Here is a 21,132-nt window from a genome sequence, read left to right as displayed (position 1 = left end):
TGTCCTTGGTGACTGAAAACTGCGTCGTTCCTCTTTCTCTCCAACGTTTTTGCACTTATCTGCATATAAGACAATAGAAAACAAGAGTGCATGTGGTTTGAAAGAGGATTGGTTAAGGTGGGGAACTAGCTAAAGATGAACTAGCCATTCAGAATCAACAGAGAGTGGTAAAAGGATAAAGGAGTCCTGAATGTATGATTCGTTTCCCTGGTCTAATGCTTCAATGAGAAACTTAAGTCCAAATTAAGTCCAAATAAAACAGAGCTAGTGTATCCCTTCATCTAAATCGAAATTATTCAAATTCCTCTGGGGTACTTCGTTTCAAATGTGCTTAGCTACCGCCTAGTCTAGTCCTAAATCATGAATGAGCAAGTCACTAGGAACAGTCTAGAGCACACAGTCAACTATCATTGATTCATGTTCACCATTCCCTTTAAAACGTATTTTGTTTTGAAAACCGATTTTGAAAAACTTTAAGGAAAATGCAAAAAGTGTAGATAAAGCAAGACTCATGAAAGAAAGGTGGTTAGAAAGGGATGAAATCCTCCCCCAAACTTAAATCACACTGTCCTCAGTGTGAAACAAGTCGAGATTGGATGAGAAAAATGCATAAATAATCGAATTGGTAAGAACAAAGAGAACTTAGCTGGATCCGGGATGCTGGTGGAGATGAACCGGATTCATTCGAATGGGTTTGGGAAGGTGATTAGGTGGTGATGAAGGTGGTGGAGGGTGATGAATGAGGTGGAGGGTGACTGGTGAGGTGGAATGGGGTGAAAGGGATGGTTTGGGTCGGGTTTGGATCTCAACGACCAAGTGCCGCGGTCAGGGGCTGCACAACCGCGGCAAACAAGCACTTGGCCGCGGTCCGGACGGTAGGGTTCTCGCGGTCCGGACGCCTGCGACCGCGGGGGCTTATATCGCGGCTTCTTCCTGCTTCTCCTTGGTTCTTGCTGGGCCGAGCAGTCAGGTACCATCCTTTTTTTTGGTTTTTTCTGGTTTTTTTATTTTTTTGGTTTTTTTTTGTTTTATAAGAAACACCTGAAACTAAGAAAAAGAAAAAGATCAAAAGAAAAAGAAAGAAAAATTCTAAAGAAAACAATACCTAAATGGGGTTGCCTCCCATTAAGCGCTTTTGTTTTAAGTCGTTTAGCTCGACTTTTGGTGTTGGACGTGATTTATTCCAATGAAGAAGACCTTGTCCTGAGACAAGTCTTTTTCGACATCTCCTTGCTTTGCTTAGCAGGTTCTTCGTCACTCCAAAGCTCTTCTTCAAATTCTTCTGCTGCAGAACGTTTTCCTGCTTTGCTGTTGTATGGAACAGGTTCTGTGAAGCCATGTTTGTCGATATTAGCAAATGAAATCCTCCGGTTTGGCCAGTCCATTATAGCTCCGGAAGTTGCTAAAAAAGACCATCCCAGAATCACTGGATATGTTGCATCTCTCGTCTCGACAATGTAGAAGTCGACAGGCACTATGCAATCTCCTATTCTCAAAGGAATTTCATGAGCTATTCCTTGAGGTGTTGCATTGGAATCATCAGCTAGGCTAATCTTTGCTCTAGTCATGCGCAGGTGTCTAATACCAAGTCTCAAAGCAATTGCCTTGGACATCATGTTAAGACAAGGTCCAGAATCACATAGCACGTTTTTAAATATCTCTCCTCTGATAGAACAAGAGATAAGAAACTGACCTACACCTTCTATTTTATGAAGTGTTCGAACAGGTTTACCTCTTCTGGCATGATCGAACAAGTCCTCTATCTCAGGGATTGATTCTTTGCTTTCACAGAAGTAGTGGCCTATCATGAAGTCCTTGCAGGCTTTGGCAAACGTGATTCCTTCAGGTAAATTTCGAACCACATCATTGAATTCATCGAGCTTTTCTTTGCTGATTTTGTTGGTGTAGTGGCTGCAGTCTTCTGGATGTTTGAGGTGAATTGAATAAACAGCAGCATCAGGTGATGTTCTGGGAAAAGGCAGACGTCTGGCCCTCCCAAAGTAGGTTCTGATATCCTCCTTTGTCTCCTTGCTGTACCTAAAGAAAACTTGCAAACAACCAAGATGCCATATATCATCGAAACCTGTGTAAAGAGGGATCGATTTCACAAACTTGTTGAATTCAACGAGCCTTTCTCTGGAGATTGGTGCTTTTAATTCCACCATTTTGTCTGGATTCCCTCCTTCTATGAACAGACGGTAGTCTTCATCTTCTAGGTGGTGCCCTTCATATTCATCCTCATATGCTAAGACTATGTTGCAAGGGAGTACCTCATTTTCTTCTTGAGATGTTTTGGAGTTGATAGCATACACCGTTTGCTCCGCGGGGTTTTGACCATCCCAGCAGATGTATCAGATGAGCATTGACCTGTAGGAGTGAAAAAGGGCTGAAAGGCATCTGAAAGAGTGTTGGCCGCGGGTAGAAGCTCCACGACCGCGGGTGAAGAGGGCTTTGCCGCGGTCAGGATGCTCACGACCGCGGCTGGAAGCTTGTTGGCCGCGGTCACGTGAGTTCCGACAGCGGGAATGAGGCTTCGAGTTGTTTCCTCAGTTTCGTCTGCTCCTTTGCCATCTGAACTGATTTCTGCACCTTCTAACTCCGTCTCCTCCTCTTTTAGGCTAAGATCTTCGATGAGAAGCGTCGAACCATTCGTTTCACGTCCTTGCATAAGCTTTTCGACCTTCTTTTCGATTTCGTCGAGGGTACAGACTATTTCGTCCACAGTTGAGTCTATTGTCTCTGCTTTTTCTTGAACCTTGTGTACTCCATCCCAAATCTCTTCCACACAGGAATAGGTTTGGTTGTTGTGGTAGTTAATAGTCTCTTCTGCTTCACCAAGTTTGATCTCTAAGGTGCGGATGCTCCAACCGGCTTTGCGAATGCGAACTTCGTGTGCTCCAACTCGTTCTTCGATTGATTTCATCCTCTCCTGGTCGGTTCCAGCACCTTTGTTTACCTGGCTTTCGACGATTTTCACCGATTGGAGCTTTCTGTTAAAGCGTATTGACAAGTCGTCAATTCTCTCGTCAATTGTGGATCTGGCTTGAACGTCGAGTAAGTGCGAGACCGCCAATTCTAGTAGCTCCAATCGGTGAATGGGTTTGACGTTTTCATTCTTGTGAGGCAACCGACGAGCAGGTTGTTCAGGGTTGGCCATTTGAGGTGCGCAGGGTTCCTTCTAGGATGTTCTGTTGTCTTCGCTTTGAGTTTTTTCGTAGAGATCGCGTAGATGCTTCTCTCTGCGTCTGGTGGCTTGAGGAGTGTTATAGAAACCTTCCTCATAGTGTATATTTCGATTTATAGGATCCATATCTTCTGAAATGGAAACAAAATAACCGAAAAATGGAAAATTGCAGAAAAGGGGGTTCTAGAGTCGATTTACTAACCTTTCTCGTGGTTTTGCAGAAAAGAAAACGCGTGCCTTCCCCGGCAACGGCGCCAAAAACTTGATGGTGACTTGATGTGTGGTGTCGAGGGTTGTCAAGTTTTACCCTAATTGAAATCAATAGCCGCAAGTGCACAGCTGATCAATTGTAGTACTTAGGGATCGAATCCACAGGGAAGGAGGATCTTTTCCTGCAAAAAGCCTTTGAAATAAGTTAAAGTAAGGAAGTCTAGAACAAAAACAGTTTAGTGGGGGTTTGGTAGTGTGTTTAAAATGTAAAAACGAAATCTTAAAAGAGAATACGGAAATTAAATGGCGCAATAACTAAACTTAACTAAAATAACTAAAAATGATAAAAACGGATATTCTAATGCTTAAATGAAAATGAACTAAAAAGGAAAGACAATATTGAACTAAAGCTTTTAAGAAAATCGGTGTAAATCAATGGAGAAGAAAGCGTTGGGGTTAAGGGAAGTTTTCTCAGGGGTACGAACGATTCAAAACATTGCTAGAGAGGAAATTTTGTAAGATCTTAGCTTAAACTTTTCGAACTGGAGTCACGGACCTATGAATACGCCACTGTCGTGATCATAGACAACTATCTCTCTCAACCCTGACCAGTAGGTTTCCACTCTGGGCCTGGAAGAGAAGAGATGCATTATGTTTAAGACTCGTCCTAATTCACAAATCGCCCATAGGTAGGTTTCCACTCCTATGTTTGTTTTGCTCTCCCAAACTAGATCTGATACCTGATGAACACTTTCGTGTCACCAAGCATCTGGATCAGATTGTAGTTCATGACGCTACTCTCATGCAGTAAAAACGAATTCAGAAGAAAAAGTTCTAAGATTCAGCTCAATACCCAATGGAATCCTCATCGAACATATAAATCCCCATCGAAAATCCCTTAATCCCAACAATAAAACTACTCAGACATAATGAACGAAATCAAACACATAGTATTAAGAAGTAGAATAGAAACCGAAATTGAAAAAGAAAGAACAAGGGTTCACGAGAACAAATCTCTCTCTCCCTAAAAGCTAAAGCAAAAACAATGAAAGTATGAAGTAAATAATTCGGTTCTCTAAGGTTACACAATTTCTAAGGTTCCTAAGACATGTATTTATAGTGCTCAAGACCTCTCTAGACGTCACTTAGGGTTTCTCCAAATGTGGGCTTCAGAAATGGGCTTTTTGGGCTCGGAGGTTGAAGGCCGCGGTCGGGACAAGTCTGACCGCGGTGGATGAGTGGTTTGCCGCGATCGGGATGCTCCTGACCGTGGGAAAATGCTTGTTGGCCGCGGGTGGAAGTGCTTGCCGGCTGGTTTACGGGACATCTTGCTCTTCGCGTATCTTTTGATTGAACCGTTGGATTGCCAAGCTGTAAAGTGCACTGGAAAGCTGATACTTCCATGTAGGGTCTCAGCCGCAAGTGCACAGCTAATCAGTTGTAGTATTTAGGGATCGAATCCACAGAGATTTGTGAGCCTGGTATTCTTCTACGGTTTTTAACTTTATGTCTAGACTAGATTGGTTTTTAAAGGTTGGTTGTTTGTTTTGTGAATTAAACTAAAAACAAAGAAAGCAAATAAATCTATCCTAAAAAGCAAGTAAGAAAATCGAATGAAATGCAATTAGAATAAGCAAAATATCGAATGAAAGACTAATAAGGCAAGTGAAATATCGCATGAAAGGTAAATTAAGCAAGTAAAATATCGAACTAAGGGAATTGAAAAGCAGGTCTAAGAAAGCAAATAAAAATCGATGGAATTGTAAACTATGGCTAAAAACGCTGAGCTCTTGGGAACCCTAAGGGATCATAATCAGTTTTAACACTAGGGTAAATAGATTGGGATTGACGGATAACGATATATGGGTTCTAGAGCTAGAGTACGGCGGTATGACTACGTCACTGTCGTGATCATAACCAACTGTTTCTCGCAACCCTGACCAGTAGGTTTCCACTCTGGCCCTGGAAGGGAGAGAACGCAAGAGCTGCACAAGACTCGTCAATACTCACGATCTCGCCGCAGGTAGGTTTCCACTTCTACGGAAAAATCGCCTGTTTCATTCTAGGGCTGATACTTAATGAAAACTTTCGCAACACTAACTATCTAGATCAGATACTAGGTGATCAATCAAGCATACATGCAATAAGAACAAGAATAAACAGAGAACAGGTCAAAATCCCAGATCTATAAACCTAGATGTCTTAATCGATTATGATAGCCCCTTTCGGGAACCCTAAGCCCAACTCGGGATCTACTCAGACATGGCTGAGGTCGACATCATCATCAGTTTTAATAAAAGTAATGAAAAACAGTAAAGAAAAGAGATAAAGAAAGCTTCTCTATTGAAGAACTCGGACTTGAACAATCTTCTACAAAAATCTCATAAAAACGGCTAAAGGAAAAGGGTTTCTGTAAGTGTGTATTGCTCTCTCTAAAAATGACCTAAATGACATGTATTTATAGTCTCCAATACTCCATGGTCTCTAGGGTTCTGGAGTTGAGGCTGAGAATGACTTTGGGCTTCAGATACATGGGCTTTAATTCGGAGATTGATTGCCGCAGTCGGGAGTGTTGTGACCGCGGGGATTGGCTGGTTGGCCGCAGCCGGGAAGCTTCTGACCGCGGGAAATAGGTTGATCACAGCGGTCGCGTGACTTGCTGGCCGACTTCGAGTGGCTCCGGGGCTAATGGAATATCTTGAGATCCAACCTTTGGAATGTCTCCAAACCAAGTGCATTTGAAAGCTGGTTGATTCTTCTATAAGTTGTCCAATTTTGAGGGTGATCAGACGGTGAGAAGGTCTTCGTCTCTCCATGAGAGTTCTGACGGTCTGCATTTGTCCAAAAGAGTCTTTTTGTTACCTGAAAAGTCTTTTAAAATCCGGAAACATAGAAATCCTTTGAAAACCTTTGAAAATGGAGTAAAAACACATGTTAAAGATATTAAAGCGATCCATAAAAATGGTCAAAATCCGGTGTTATCAACTTTGTCATGCGACCTCGGAGACACTGGACCAACTCGCACACTTTCCACTTTATCCACTAAAGCCGGGTCAGGACCCGGTTTTTCGTTTTTAGAGAGATATAAATAGTTTTTGGAGTTTTTTCCCAAAAGCTAAGCTTTATTCCCTTTTGTCTCTTGCCTCTTCTGTGAAAAGACTCCCATAAGAAGAGAAATATCGATTATTGAGTGTTTAATCAATGGAGTTTAAGAGATCTTTGTGTTTAAAGCTGCTTTCTTCTAAATCTATCATCTATCTTTTCATCTATACACTTCTAATCATGATTAACAACACATCTTGCAAAGGATCTAGTGTGTTGATCATGGTTAGTGAGTAATCTCCATATTAAGGTCTTAGATATGTAGATTAGGGTGCTTAAGTGGTATATTAGTGAGCTTAGGGGTTAGATCATGCATATTCCATTCTCTACAACCTGTTCTTAATGCTAGATCCATACACATCATATGTGGTCTAGATTCTGGGTATTTCATGCACCAAAAGTGTTTGATGAAATGCCTGAACCAAGGTTGTTAGAGGTTTAAGTGTTATTCATCATGTGAATGATTGTTTATATGCTTAAATGACAGATTAAACTGGTTATTAATGCTTGCTGATTCATGTTTCACTAATGATGATTAGGTTAGAAGCTCTTTAGCATAGAAGTTGATACCTTCATGAGAGGATTAGCTTAATCAATGATGTTTAAGTTGAATGGTTTGCTTGATGATATGGTTCATTAGCTCACTAGTTTATCACTGAAGGCACCCTAATCCACTATCATGTCTAAGACCTTTCTCATCATCATACATACATTCTCATCACTTGTCATTTGTTTAGTTGTTTGTTTGATCACTTCTTTAGTCATTTATCTTGTTTTTAAGTTTGTAGTTGTCATTAGTTTATCAAAACCACACTTGTTTGCTTGAATTAAGAACCTGATCACATATGGATTGATAAACCCCTTGTACTACAAGACAGGGGATTGATAACATCTACAAAGAGCCTTAAAAACTCTTAGTTATCAGAAACTTGATGGACGCTTGTGTGCTACTTGGGTGTGCGGCTCAGTCAGGCCATATACCAACTCGCTCAAGAACTCGCTGTTAACACCTAGTTGGTCTTGCAAGTTATTCACCTAGCAGCAGAAGATTTGAGCAAGAAAAATGCTAAGTGTTGCTGTTCTGAGAGTTGGGTCTGCGAGTTGGATACATGCGAGCCCAGACTGCACTAATATTCGCTGTTTACACCGGCGTGGGCGTGCCAGAAAGACAAAAAGGGGACCAGGCCGCACACCAGGAGAAGGAGTCTAAGGCGTTCAAAGACTGATCCTGCGAGATGGGCATGCGGCTTGAACGAAGGAGAGACCGAGTCGCAGAAGAACTTGCTGTTTACACGGAGTTGGTTATGCAGCCTGGCTCAATATCCTCCCAAGTCGCACACCACAAAGGAGAGGCCGAGGTGTTCAAGTGTTAATATGTGCAAGTCAGGCGTGCGGCTCGGCGTGAAAAGAAGACCAGGCCGCAGAAGTTTTTGCTGTTTACACCGGCCTGGTCATACGAGACGGATCAAGGAGCAGCCTAAACCGCACACCAGGAAAAGAACCTGAGACGTTGAAGTGCTGAAACGTGCGACTCAGGTCTGCGAGTTAGATAGGAAAGGTCCCAGGCCGCATAGACGTTCGCGGTTTACACTGACTTGGGCGTGCGGCTTGTTCAAAGGCCACCCAGCTCGCAGAACAAAGGAATGAAGCAGATTGTGCAAGATGTCAGGTGTGCGAGTTAGTTGTGCGGGACAGACAGAGAAAAGCCCATGCCGCATATGTATTCACGGTTTACACCGAGACAGGCTTGCGGGTCATCAGGAGGTCAGGCCAGGTTGCAGGGTAAAGGAGAAGGCCAAAGCTTAAAAACGAGTTTTCTGTTCGACTTAGTCCTTCGAGATAGGATGGAGTTGATCCCAAGTCGCACAAACGTTCGCTGTGCACACCGAATCAGTTGTGCGGGATGAGCAGGCCGGTTCCAAGTCGCAAAAAGGAGGAAAAAGGAGTTTGGTCAACGAAAAGGAGGAGTCAAAGCCTTGACTGGTCAATGTGGATCTATTGACCACCAGTCCAAGGGCTGTACCTAGTCTTACATTCTCTCTTCCTCAAGAAAGACACGAGTTTACCTTCTAAACCCCATTTCTCTCATTGTTTCCTTCATAACTCTCTCATTACTTCACAAAATTCATTGATTCAAAGTTCTCTGAGCTCGTTTTTGATTTGGTAATCTCATCCTGTCAGCATTCTGAACTCATTGCATCATAATCCCAAGGTATTCACCCTGTGAAAACGCATCTTTTTCCATGTTCTTAAATGGTGATTCACATCTGTTAAAACGCCTGATTATCTGGCCAAGTTTCAGCGGATGGGGATCCAGCAAGGGAGGTTTCTTGATGTGGAATTGTTGAAGAAGATTGGCATCTATGAGGATGTCAAAACTTTGCTTGGGAACATGGGTATTGAATCCCTCTTGGAACTGAGAGAAGTAGCTTATGAGGAGGAATCTCAAGAGTTCTTGGCTTCTCTTGAAATTGATTTGTACATACCAAGGGATCCAAAAGTGATTCAATGAAGAGGTCTAGGAACTATTCAGTTTCAGGTGAAAGGGCAAGACTACACAGTGACATTCAAGGAGTTGACTCAGATATTTGGATTCTCTGCGTGTAAAAACACACCTCTCCAAAACAAGATCGGTCTTAGCAAGGAAGAAATTCAAGCTTTATGGGGATCAATTGTATTTGGGAAGTACACAGCTGAAGCAGCTAAGGCTTCTTGGATAAGAAACCCAATGCTGAGATATGTTCATAAGATCCTTGCTCACAGCTTATATTTTAAGCTTGATGTTGGGAGAAATCATCAAGGTGATCTGAACCTCCTTGGTGTGGGACTGAAACAGTTGATGCCAACTCATGAGAATGGGAAGCCTTATGAAGGATATCCTCACACACCTTGCCTTGCCTCTCAACTAGCAAAATCTTTGATGTTCTACAAGGAGTGCATTTGGGATTCAAAGAGGAAGGATGCAAAGCTTGTCCATGGTTGGGTTGTAACAAAGATTTTGAAGGAAAGAGGATACAGGTTTAAGGAAAGCAAGGCAAAGTTTGATCTGATTAATGAAGCACATCTGTGCAAGATTGGTTTCTTTCAAGGAAGAGTTGGTGCCAAGCTGGTTTACAACTTCAAGTACTTCATGGATGAGCCACTCCAAGTTCTCCTGCCCAATCCCTCCCTCAACACAGTCCAAGTAAAGTGCAACATTCACTTATATTTTCTAAAGGAAGAGCTCTACAACTCCCAGACTGATCCACCAATTCTCAAGTATAAGAAGGCTTGCAGAGAAGAAGCTTCCAAGGGAAAGAAAGCAGCTGCTGAAGCTGCTGCTGCTACTGCTGCTGGTGCTGAAGATGATGGTCTACCTCCACCTCAGAAACGTTATGCTTTCCACTTTGATGATTACAACTGGGAAGAGCCAGGCACCTCAGGGTTTAGAGCTCAGCAAAAGATTGGTGTCCTTCAACAATGGTACAAGTATCAGGACAAAACGATACACAAGATGGCTAAGTGTATCAAGAAAATGAAAAAGAGGATCAAGAAGCTTGAAAACCCTTGCAAAGAAGGATCTCCCCCACCAGTTTCACCACAACACAGAGAAGAGGTTGTAGAGAGCTCCACCAATTGCACAGCATTGGTACCATATGGCACAGCATGGGTGGACCTTGAAGCCGTTTCTAATGAGGCAATCAAGCACTCTTGGGAGACACCATCTGGTAACACATCAAACCCCTCATACTCGTTGGGGTCAGACTTCCACAGCTCTTAGGTAACACTCCAACCCTTGTACATATGTATGTAGTTCTTTCTTTTTCTCTATGCATTTTGCTTGTTTGAGTTTGCACTCATTTCTCATGCTTTTATAACACAAGGGACTGTGTTATTTAAGAGTGGGGGAGGAGTTTCACCTTTTACTAATCATGTTTTCTCTGTTCTTATTTTCTACTTTGAGTCTTGAGTCACATTCTTGCATGCATTCATGTAGTTCCATCTAAGTGCATATAAAAACCAAAAAAATCAGAAATATTCTCACAAAAAATATGTTCATCCTTGTTGCATTTCACATTTTTATGATTGAGTCTAGTTGCATCATATAGGTTGCATTATGCATGGGAGTAATGATATTTTTTTCCTTGAGAGAATATCACTTTAAGAATTCGTTTCACTGCCCTAGTTTCTAGTTCTTTGATGCATGTAAACAAGAAAGAAGTCAAGACTGATCCATGCTTTGAACTTGTTAAGTGAGTCAGGCTTTGATTAGTTTCAGCCTTATTTAAGTGAGAACCATAATTTGACAATCTAATTATCATGTTTGTGCATGTCATTGTGAACGCATGGGTACCCTTAAAATATTTGAGCTCTCTTATCCTTTTTACCACTATTTGCTAGCTCAAATAGCTGTTCTCTCATCTTGAGACAGTTCCCTGCCTTGAAAAAAACCTTCCTTGAAGCCTGAAACACTCTAGTGAGAGATGTGAGGTCTTTTTCTGAATAAACTTGACAGAAAGTGTTGGGTTTAGGGCACAAGAGTAGAGTTTCATGTAGATCTAGCTCTGCATCATGAGTCTAGAGTAGGCTAGGAAGAGATCTTGGGAAACACTGCGTGAAAAAGATTGAGTTTGAGATGAGAACCAGGGGATGGAAAAGAAAAGAAATCGGTTTCGGGTCTGCTGTTTAATGAAAGAAAAGCTCTTGTGTTTTGAAAAGAAAAGTTGATACGATCCTCCCAAGGATTTGCACTCGCTTGATCGGTTGAGGTTGATAGGAACTCGGCCTGGAAAGGTTGCTCGGAGAGATGCTAAGGTGATAGCAGGAATTTTTCAATCCTTGATCAATTCCTCAACTACTCATGTCATTGTAGCACTTGAGGTATCAATCCAAATGGAGAGATTCTAGACACTAGAACTATGAGGAGCTATCTTAATTCAAGTCTAACAAGCAAATGAGTTGGTAACAAGGTGATCTAAAACATAAAACAAACAAAAACAAACAGTAATTTAAGAACAAGCAACAAGACAACAAATCAAGACTCAAATTCAAAATAAAGAGAAAGCTAAACCTCTAGATGTGATCATTGATTAGGATGCTTTAGAGATTTATTCATGATGCTAACAACAATAATGCAATGCAAGTTACTCTTTAGTCTAGACTTCAAAAGCAGATTAATTCATTCCCATGACAATAATCTCTTTGTAAATCACTTAATCAAGATTAATTCACCTTAAGCAAGATCAAGCAATCAACAAGCATGAAGTATCAAGTCTAATAATGACCAAACGGTTTCTATTTCAAAGAGACCGAATCTTACACAGAAAGCAGCAACAAGCAATCATATGATCTCAAAACCAATTAACTTAGAACTCAAATCTAGACTAATCCTCTCATGAAGGCACTAATCTCTACACTAATCCACTTTCAAACCAAATCATCATTTCTGAAATGAATCAGTGAGCATTAAGAAACAGTTCTAATATGTCATTCATGCATTTAACAAATCATTCCCATGATAAAAAGGCATAAACCCTTAGCTTAGCTCATTCAGACATTTCATCAAACACCTTGTGGGTGGAGAAATGACTAAGGTCTAGATCAGAGTGATGTGCAAAGATCTAGCATTAAGAGCAGCTAACTAAGGAAAGGAAATGAAGATCTAGAACCTAAACATCATAAACCGATCATCTAAGCATCCTAATCTACACACCTAGAAGCTTAAAAGATAACTACTCACTAATCATGATTAACACACCATTTCCTTTGCAAGAGGTGATGTTAATCATGATTAGAAGTTGAGATCAGATGATGAAATTATAAGAAACAGCTTTAAGATAATGAAATCTCTTAGATATCTCTTAATCACCTCGGTTTTACACAGATAAGGAAAGAGAAACCAAAGAGAAACTAAGATAAAGGATAAGATAATGGATAACTAGGGTTTTAGTCTCTAAAAACTATTTATATAAAAGGGTGTGGGCCAGGTCAGCCCAGGAAAAACTGGGTACTGACCCGCCCTTTCTGGGTTGCTGGAGCCACCCCTCGCCATCTGAAGAAGTCTAATACCGAGGGCCATACACCAGGGGGTCATGTGCTGGGTTGAAACTTTGATGAACACTTGAAGAACATGCATGAGACTTGCCTTTTGATCCGGTTGAAGCTTTGAAACCAGTTCCATGAGAAAGATAACTCATTCAGCTCAATCTTTGGTGAAGAAACTATCGGCGCTTGGGAAGTGGAAGGCTTCCTGGAGGGCTCATCTTCACAGTGCATTTACACGATCAGAGAGAGGCGTCTAGACATGTGTCCATTCCGGAAACGTTAACTTCTTACTCATAGATCCGAATTGAATAATCTTGGACTTTCTGGAACGAGGACTCAAATATCTCTGCTTCTCATGAAGGCCTCGTAAACCGAATCGGCCTGGAAGTGCGCCGTCCTTCGCATTCTTCGGAGCTCATCGGGTCGGTCCAAGACGGCAGCGAGACAGGGGTTTCTTCCGACGAGCTCAACTTTCTGCTCACGCATCCGAATTCCATTATTCCACTTGCTATAGAACCATGATCCAATTGTCTCCATCGTTGATGAAGCCTCCGACAGCTGAATCGGACTGGAAGGTTCTCCGGACAGGCGATCATTCAGGAGTATCGGATTGCTCCGGAATGGATGCGAGAGAGGTCTGTCTTCCGATTATCATATCTTTCAGCTCCGTGGTCCAAACGCTTTGATTCCAACTGTTCCGAACTCTTGACTCAATTATCTCCAACTTTTATGCAGACTCCGACAGATCGGCCGGCAAAACCTTCCGGTAACGTGATTTCCGAGATGTATCTGCACTCAAGATTTTTGGCCGAGAAACTTAACCGCGGCACGTGTTTTTGGCCGAGAAAGCTACCCGAGGGAAGGATTTTGGCCGAGGATCTTCGACCTTCAGTACAGCATTTTGCCGAGAAACCCAAATTTGCTCCTTTTCACCATTTTTGATCATTCCAACTCCATTTCTTCATGTGAATCACATCCTCCACTCCAAATTGGCTCCAAAAGCACTTGTTTAACACTCCAAAACATGCAAAACTCTCTTGGACCTAATGTAATCTCCTAAGTCCTAAAACAATGCCTAAAGACCTAAAATGCATGCAAATGAGACATGATTTGGACTAGAATATGTACATTAAATGATGCAATTTATGAATATATCATAAGGCGTGAGAGGTTATCTCGAAAATCCTCAGGCCCAACACATGTAAACAGATCGAGAACGAGTGAGTGATTACACCGAGTTTGAGATCTCGTGGGTAAAGGATGAACAGGCGTGAGACACGTCTCGAAAATCCTGTTGCCCCTAAACTACTTTGAACAAAATCGAAAAAAAGATGAGATAGAGGCTGTGTCGAATTCTATGGACTAAATCCGATAAACCAAAACAACTTTCAAGGCTAACCACCGATGAAAGGGAAAACTCAGAAAGAACAAGATAAAAAGAGTATGTAGCCATTAACCTCATTAAAACCCCACCCGGTTAAACCATTGGGAAAAACCCCGGTGCAAGGAAAAGAGTATTAAGGAACTACACCGACCAAGTAAGTCAGCAGCGTTTCGGCCTGAACACTTGGTGTAGCGTCTGAGTTTTGGACCCGTAGGTCAGTACATAACCTCCAAATGGCCATTGATAGTTTTTTGGCATGGGACCGTGTCATCGGCCCACTTGGAACAGTCAGGTTTTCTGTCGGGTCTTGTTCCTTGTTCTGCGTCTCGTCCGGCTGCTCGTCCCATGGGTCGTCCGTTGGTTCCAGGCTCGTATCATTCCCCCCCCCCTCTTGAAAAGGACTTTTCCTCAAGTCTACTGGAACTGACCGTATACTTACCTCGAAGATCGATTTGGTAGGTGTTGTCATTGATCCGATTCATCACGGTGAACGGTCCATCGACCCTTAGCAATAGCTTTGACTTCCATTTCTCAGGAAATCGTTCCTTCCTTAAGTAAATCCATTCTTGGTCGCCTGGTTCGAACACGCGTTTGCTTCCTTGGTTCTAAAAGAGAAATCCATCACTCTGATAATATTTGCCATGGGCAAATTTTGAACAAGCGCTGTAGACTTCCTGAAAGTCTGGGTCGGTGATATATGCTTCTTTTATCAACTCAAAACCAAGAACCTTCGCGTCCAACGTAGAGATCAAGGCGTATCGGCGGGACAAAGCATCGGCAACAATGTTTTCTTTGCCGTGCTTATACAGGATGACGTAAGGAAATGTCTCTATGAATTCCATCCACCGAGCGTGCCTCTTGTTGAGTTTTTGCTGACCCTTAAGGTGCTTGAGCGACTACTGATCCATGTGGATCACGAACTCTTTGGGCCAAAGGTAGTGCTGCCAGGTTTGTAAAGCACAGACCAAAGCATACAACTCCTTGTCATACATCGGATAGTTAAGCGTAGCTCCTCCCAACTTCTCACTGAAGAATGCTACGGATTTATTTTCCTGCATCAGCACGGCTCCAATACCTACACCAGAAGCGTCACACTCAATTTCAAACGTCTTAAGAAAATCAGGCAAGACTATAAAGGGGCGTGAGTGAGTTTATGTTTTAGGAGTTGAAACGCGTCTTCCTGTGCCTGCTCCCATTTCAAACCCACTTCTTTCTTACTGATTTTGGTTAAAGGTGCGGCTATGGTGCTAAAGTCCCGAACAAAGCGTCGGTAAAATCCTGCTAGGCCGTGAAAGCTCCGGACCTCTCCTACGGTCTTAAGACTTGGCCAATCCTGAATAGCTTTGATTTTCTCCTCTTCAACCTGTATTTCCTGTGAGCTCACCACAAAACCTAGAAAAACAACGTTATCCGTGCAAAAAGAGCACTTCTTAAGATTTCCAAAGAGCCGTTCTTGCCTAAGCACATTTAACACCTTTCTCAAATGCAAAACATGCTCCTCTAAGGTCTTGCTGTAAATTAAAATGTCATCGAAGTAAACCACAACAAAATCACCTATAAATGACCTAAGGACATGATTCATCAAGCGCATGAAAGTACTAGGTGCATTGGTAAGACCAAAGGACATAACTAGCCACTCATAAAGACCATGCTTAGTTTTGAAAGTCGTTTTCCATTCATCACCTTCCTTCATCCGGATTTGGTGATATCCACTTTTTAAATCAACCTTAAAAATATGCAAGCACCATGAAGCTCATCTAACATGTCATCTAGCCTAGGGATAGGATGGCGATACTTAACCGTGATGTTGTTGATGGTTCTGCAATAGACGCACATCCTCGACGTCCCGTCCTTCTTGGATACTAGTAACACAGGCACGGCGCATGGACTAATGCTCCCACGGATGTATCCCTTGGACATGAGTTTATCGACTTGCCGTTGTAGCTCCTTGGTTTCGACTGGATTGGTACGATAGGCGGGCCGGTTTGGAAGTGAAGCACCAGGCACGAAGTCGATTTGGTGCTTGATCCCTCTGATGGGTGGTAAACCGCCTGAGTCTTCTTCCGGGAAAACATCGGCAAATTCCTGCAAGACATTAGAAATTTTGCTCGGTAAAACCGTCTCAGGGTTAGTATGGCTAGCCAAAGAATTTTTGAAAATGAGTAGAACAAAGGGCTGTCTTGTGATCAAGGCATGTTTCACCTCGCTAGGTGTCACAAGAAAAGACTCCTTACTCACGGGTTTACTCTCACAGGCCATTTCTAAGTTTTTCTCAGAGTCTCCTTTTTGGTGTAAAGTGTTTGAGGGTTCACTTATGATACTTTTACCTTTGGAATTCTGTTCTAACTTGACTTGGTCAAGATAAACCTCATGGGGTGATAATGGCACTAGAACGATCTTACGGCCTCGGTGGTCAAATGTATGCTTGTTGGAGAAGCCGTCATGGGTGGCCTTCCGATCGTATTACCACGGTCGTCCTAAAAGGATGTGACCGGCCTCCATAGGAAGAACGTCGCACACAACCTCGTCTTTGTACCGCTCTATGACCAAAGGTACGGTCACTTGCTTGGTGACCTTGAGTTGTCGTTGGTTGCTGAGCCACTGGAGGTTGTAAGGATGCTAGTGCTTGCGCGTCTCGAGGCCAAGCTTGTCGACCATGTTGGTGCTGACAACTTTAGTGCAGCTTCCTCCGTCGATTATCAGACTGCGCACTCTTCCTAAGACCAGACATCGCGTGTGAAAGAGATTCTCACGCTGGTCTTCTTCCTTGATTCGTTCCTGAGCTATTAATACTCGGCGGGCTACCAGAAGCTCTCTGTCCACAGCTCGCTCTTCAGTCTCCTCCTCGTCATAAACGGCCTCTGTCTCCCCCTCCTCATGGTCGGACACGATATCTCCAGTCTCGAGCATAAGCATTGCTCGCTGATTCGGCATTTGTTGGCGTAATGACCCTTTCCTCGGCACTTGAAGCATTTGATATCGCGAGTCCTTGCAGAGGTGGCCTCGGCCTTTCCTTTGTAATCCACAGGATTCTGGTTCGGTTTGTGATATATTCATAATTTGTCATGTTTAGGATTGCATTTTTGTCCAAAGATTGAGTCTCATGCATACATTTAGCTAGTTTTGTTAAGGTTTGTCCTTGGTTCAAGCTTTGTTTAGGATTTGCATTAGGTCCTAGAGTGTCCTGCATTTTTGGAGTGTTCTCAGGTCATTTGGAGACTTTTGGGAGCAACTTGGAGCTGGGATCATGGAGGAACCTTCACCTGTGTACAGCAATTCGGACAGATGGTTTGGTGCAGACAAAACCCTCACTTTGATAGCGTAGGACGAAGGACTTTAAATGCGATTCAGCTTCCGGAGTCTTCATCAAGAATCAAGAGGGTCGAGTATAGTTTCCAGAACACTTGAGATAGTCTTAGTTGGAGCTTTGAGCTGAAAGTTACGGCGATCGGACGCAGTGCATGTCTCGGAGCTGATAAAAGACCAAAGAAACGCGCGCCAAAGAACTGGCGGAACAGAGCCCTTGCCGACGTCACCTGAGCTCAAGCCCTTCACCAAAGTTGAAGATATCTGAGTCTTCTGTCCACTAAAACTGGAATCACACCATTTAGACCAGTATCCTGAAAGTTACTCTCCCCTGAATGTGAAGTGTTCCGAGGACACCTGAATGCTGCGAGATAGTCTTGCGACTCGGTTAACTCGCAACGCCTGAAGATGAATGCCTGGGGGTTGAGCTGCGTGTTGAGATGTGCGAGTAAGGCATCACTGGATAAGGTCTAAGGTTCCCGAGCAAGAAAAATGCTAAGTCCACAACCGTGCGACTTGAGCATGCGAGTTGGCCAAGCCTGGGACTGAACCGCATGAAGACTCGCAATCTACACCGACTCGGTCATGCAACTTGGGAGTGATGGAGACCAAGCTGCACACATCCCTGAAGGCCCCTGTTACATGTTCATGCGAGTTAGAGAGCAAAAAGGACCAGGCCGCAGACGGATTCGCAAATCACACCGAGAGAGTGATGCGGCTGGGCTTACAAGGGTTTTAACTCGTTCAAGCCTCTTTCTTTGGTTGTGCGACTTAGACATTGATGTGGTGTGTCGTGTGTCGAGGGTGTCAAGTTTTACCCTAAATGAAATCAATAGCCGCAAGTGCACAGCTGATCGATTGTAGTACTTAGAGATCGAATCCATAGGGAAGGAGGGTCTTTCCTGCAAAAGCCTTCGAAAAAAATATAAAGTAAGGAAGTCTAGAACCAAACGGTTTTTTGGGGGTTTTGGTGGTGTGTTTAAAATGTAAAAACGAATCTTAAAGAGAAAATATGGGAATTAAAATGACCTAATAACTAAACTTAGCGAAAACCAGTAAAAATGAGAAAAACGGCTAACCTAATTGCTTGAATGAAAATCGATTGAAAGAGTAAATAAACTAGACTAAAGCTTGAATGAAAATCGGTGTAAATCTATAAGAAAAGAGGCGCTGGGGTTCAGGAAAGATTTCTCAGGGGTACGAACTATTCAAAACATTGCTAGAGAGTAAATTAGATAAGATCTTAACTTAAACTTTTCGAACTGGAGTCACGGACGTATGACTACGCCACTGTCGTGATCAAAGACAACTATCTCTCTCTACCCTGACCAGTAGGTTTCCACTCTGGCCCTGGAAAAGAAGAGATGCATTATGTTTAAGACTCGTCAGCATTCACAATTTGCCCATAGGTAGGTTTCCACTCCTATGTTTGTTTTGCTCTCCCAAACTAGATCTGACACCGGATGAACACTTTCGTGTCACCAAGCATCTGGATCAGGTTGTAGTTCATGACGCTACTCTCATGCAGTAAAAACGAATTCAGAAGAAAGAATTCTAAGATTCGGCTCAAAAGCTCATGGAATCCTCACCGAACATATAAATCCCCATCGAAAATCCCTTAGACCCAAAAATAAAACTACTCAGACATGATGAACGAAATAAAAAACATAGTATTAAAAAGTAGAATAGAAACCGAAACTGAAAAAGAAAGAACAAGGGTTCAAGAGACAAATCTCTCTTTCCCTAAAACCTAAAAACAAAGCTAAAAGTAAAATTTCTGTAAAGTATTTCGTCTCTCCTCTTCTCTCTTAAAAAACGACCTAAATGACATGTATTTTTGTAGTTTCCAATACTCTCTGGTGTCCAGGGTTCCGGAATTGAGGCTGGGAAAATGATACGGGCTTCAGAAATGGGCCTTCGGGCTTGGACTTAGCTGGTCGCGGTCGGGATGAGTGTGACCGCGGGAAATGGGTGGCTGGCCGCGGTCGCGGTGCTTCTGGCCGCGGGTGGAAACGCTTGCCGGCTGGTTTACGGGACATCTTGCTCTTCGCGTATCTTTTGATTGAACCGTTGGATTGCCAAGCTGTAAAGTGTGCTGGAAAGCTGATACTTCCATCTTTAAGATCTCCAAATTTTAGCTGGATCAGACGGTGAGAAGGCCTTCAATCAGGGGTGAACTTCTGACGGTTTGACTATGAGCTCAAATCTGCTTTTCTATCCATTTTGTTAAGCTTTTCCCTAAGTTACCTGAAAAGAGTCTTGGAACTACAAATATTAGAAAAACGTAATAAAAGTACTTGAAAGCAACTAAAAACATAGAAAAAGTATTTCAAAACGATCCATAAAAGTGGTCAAAATACGGTGTTATCAACTCCCCCAGACTTAAACCTTTGTTTGTCGTCAAACAAAGCAAAAGCCTAAGCTGGTTAACTGAAAACAAAAATAGGGAATGCACAAATCTCAGAGACATAAACTCCTAAACTAGTACCAAAGATCGTGCATCAATCCACAACTTAGTCTAGAAAATTCTCACCAATGCACAAAAGATACTAGTCCACTTTTTTCGTCATGCAAAACTTAAACAATCTAAATCTTGATTCCAGTCAACTAGCTCTCTACATTCATTAAGTTCAATAGTGAGTTCTCATTAAAGACATCATCCAGGGTAGACGGCGTTTGGCATTAAAGGGCTGTTTAAATGGTGGAGTTAAAGTGTTTCGGGTTACCTGATGAATCTGGAGGATGCAAGATAATATGCAAAACCCCAAGAGAGATAAGGACCTGTTGATGACCGCAATTTTTAGTCACTTCTTCTTGCCAAATGTTGTTGCATAATCCTTCTTCCTTTGTTGTGAACAGCTATTCCCCCAGACTTAGATTCTTTTCGGGAATCAGAAAATGATCTCCAAAACTCCATAAAATTCGAACTCCAGTTGCCTTGGGACTTAAAATTCGACCTCTCTAGACTCTCTAAGGCTTTTATTTCCTTTTTTTTCTTATTTTCAGACTTTTTTTTTTTTTAAGAGGAAATGCCTTTTAAAGAGAGAGAGAACTAGAGGACGAGATTGTACCAAAATTTGAGATTCTTCTAAGGCAAACTGACCTTTCTCTTGTGTTGAATCCTTCCGGGAACTTTTCCGGCAAATCGCAGGTCTCTGTCCTTGGTGACTGAAAACTGCGTCGTTCCTCTTTCTCTCCAACGTTTTTGCACTTATCTGCATATAAGACAATAGAAAACAAGAGTGCATGTGGTTTGAAAGAGGATTGGTTAAGGTGGGGAACTAGCTAAAGAAGAACTAGCCATTCAGGATCAACAGAGAGTGGTAAAAGGATAAAGGAGTCCTGAATGTATGATTCCTTTCCCTGGTCTAATGCTTCAATGAGAAAGTTAAGTCCAAATTAAGTCCAAATAAAACAGAGCTAGTGTATTCCTTCATCTAAATCGAAATCATTCAAATTCCTCTGGGGTACTTCGTTTCAAATCTGCTTAGCTACCACCTAGTCTTGTCCTAAATCATGAATGAGCATGTCACTAGGAACAGTCTAAAAGCACACAGTCAACTATCATTGATTCATGTTCACCATTCCCTTTTAAAACATATTTTGTTTTGAAAACCGGTTTTGAAAAACTTTAAGGAAAATGCAAAAAGTGTAGATAATGCAAGACTCATGAAAGAAAAGTGGTTAGAAAGGGATGAAATCCTCTCCCAAACTTAAATCACACTGTCCTCAGTGTGAAACAAGTCGAGATTGGATGAGAGAAATGCATAGATAATCGAATTGGTAAGGCCAAAGAGAACTTACCTGGATCCGAGATGCTGGTGGTGATGGACCGGATTCATTCGAAGATGTTTGGAAAGGTGATGGGTGGTGATGAAGGTGGTGGGAAGTGATGAATGAGGTGAGTGGGGATTGGTGAGGT

The 21,132-nt window shown here is 42.4% G+C and overlaps 1 protein-coding gene across 1 annotated transcript; it reads right to left on the bottom strand.

The window, feature by feature from the left end:
* Positions 1-14,800: 14,800 nt before the first annotated feature.
* Positions 14,801-16,163, bottom strand: LOC112088550. Its single transcript, XM_024158944.1, has 3 exons — positions 15,650-16,163; positions 15,123-15,296; positions 14,801-14,979 (listed from the first exon to the last, which is right to left on the bottom strand). Exons 1-3 carry the CDS (start codon positions 16,161-16,163, stop codon positions 14,801-14,803), a joined length of 867 nt encoding a protein of 288 aa, XP_024014712.1.
* Between the last annotated feature and the right edge of the window lie 4,969 nt (positions 16,164-21,132).

Source organism: Eutrema salsugineum, unplaced genomic scaffold (assembly GCF_000478725.1).
Source record: "Eutrema salsugineum unplaced genomic scaffold, Eutsalg1_0 scaffold_14, whole genome shotgun sequence".
In the NCBI taxonomy this organism is placed as follows: Eukaryota; Viridiplantae; Streptophyta; class Magnoliopsida; order Brassicales; family Brassicaceae; genus Eutrema; species Eutrema salsugineum.
This window is presented reverse-complemented; position numbering and strand designations above follow the sequence as displayed.

Excerpts from the sequence above, each read along its gene's own strand:
- LOC112088550 (XM_024158944.1), bottom strand. The coding sequence starts at position 16,163 with ATGGCCTGTGAGAGTAAACCCGTGAGTAAGGAGTCTTTTCTTGTGACA. Across the intron at positions 15,297-15,649 it reads CATGTTAGATGAGCTTCATG|GTTTTGTGGTGAGCTCACAG; the intron begins GTGCTTGCATAT and ends TTGTTTTTCTAG. Across the intron at positions 14,980-15,122 it reads CGCACCTTTAACCAAAATCA|GTATTGGAGCCGTGCTGATG; the intron begins GTAAGAAAGAAG and ends CTTCTGGTGTAG.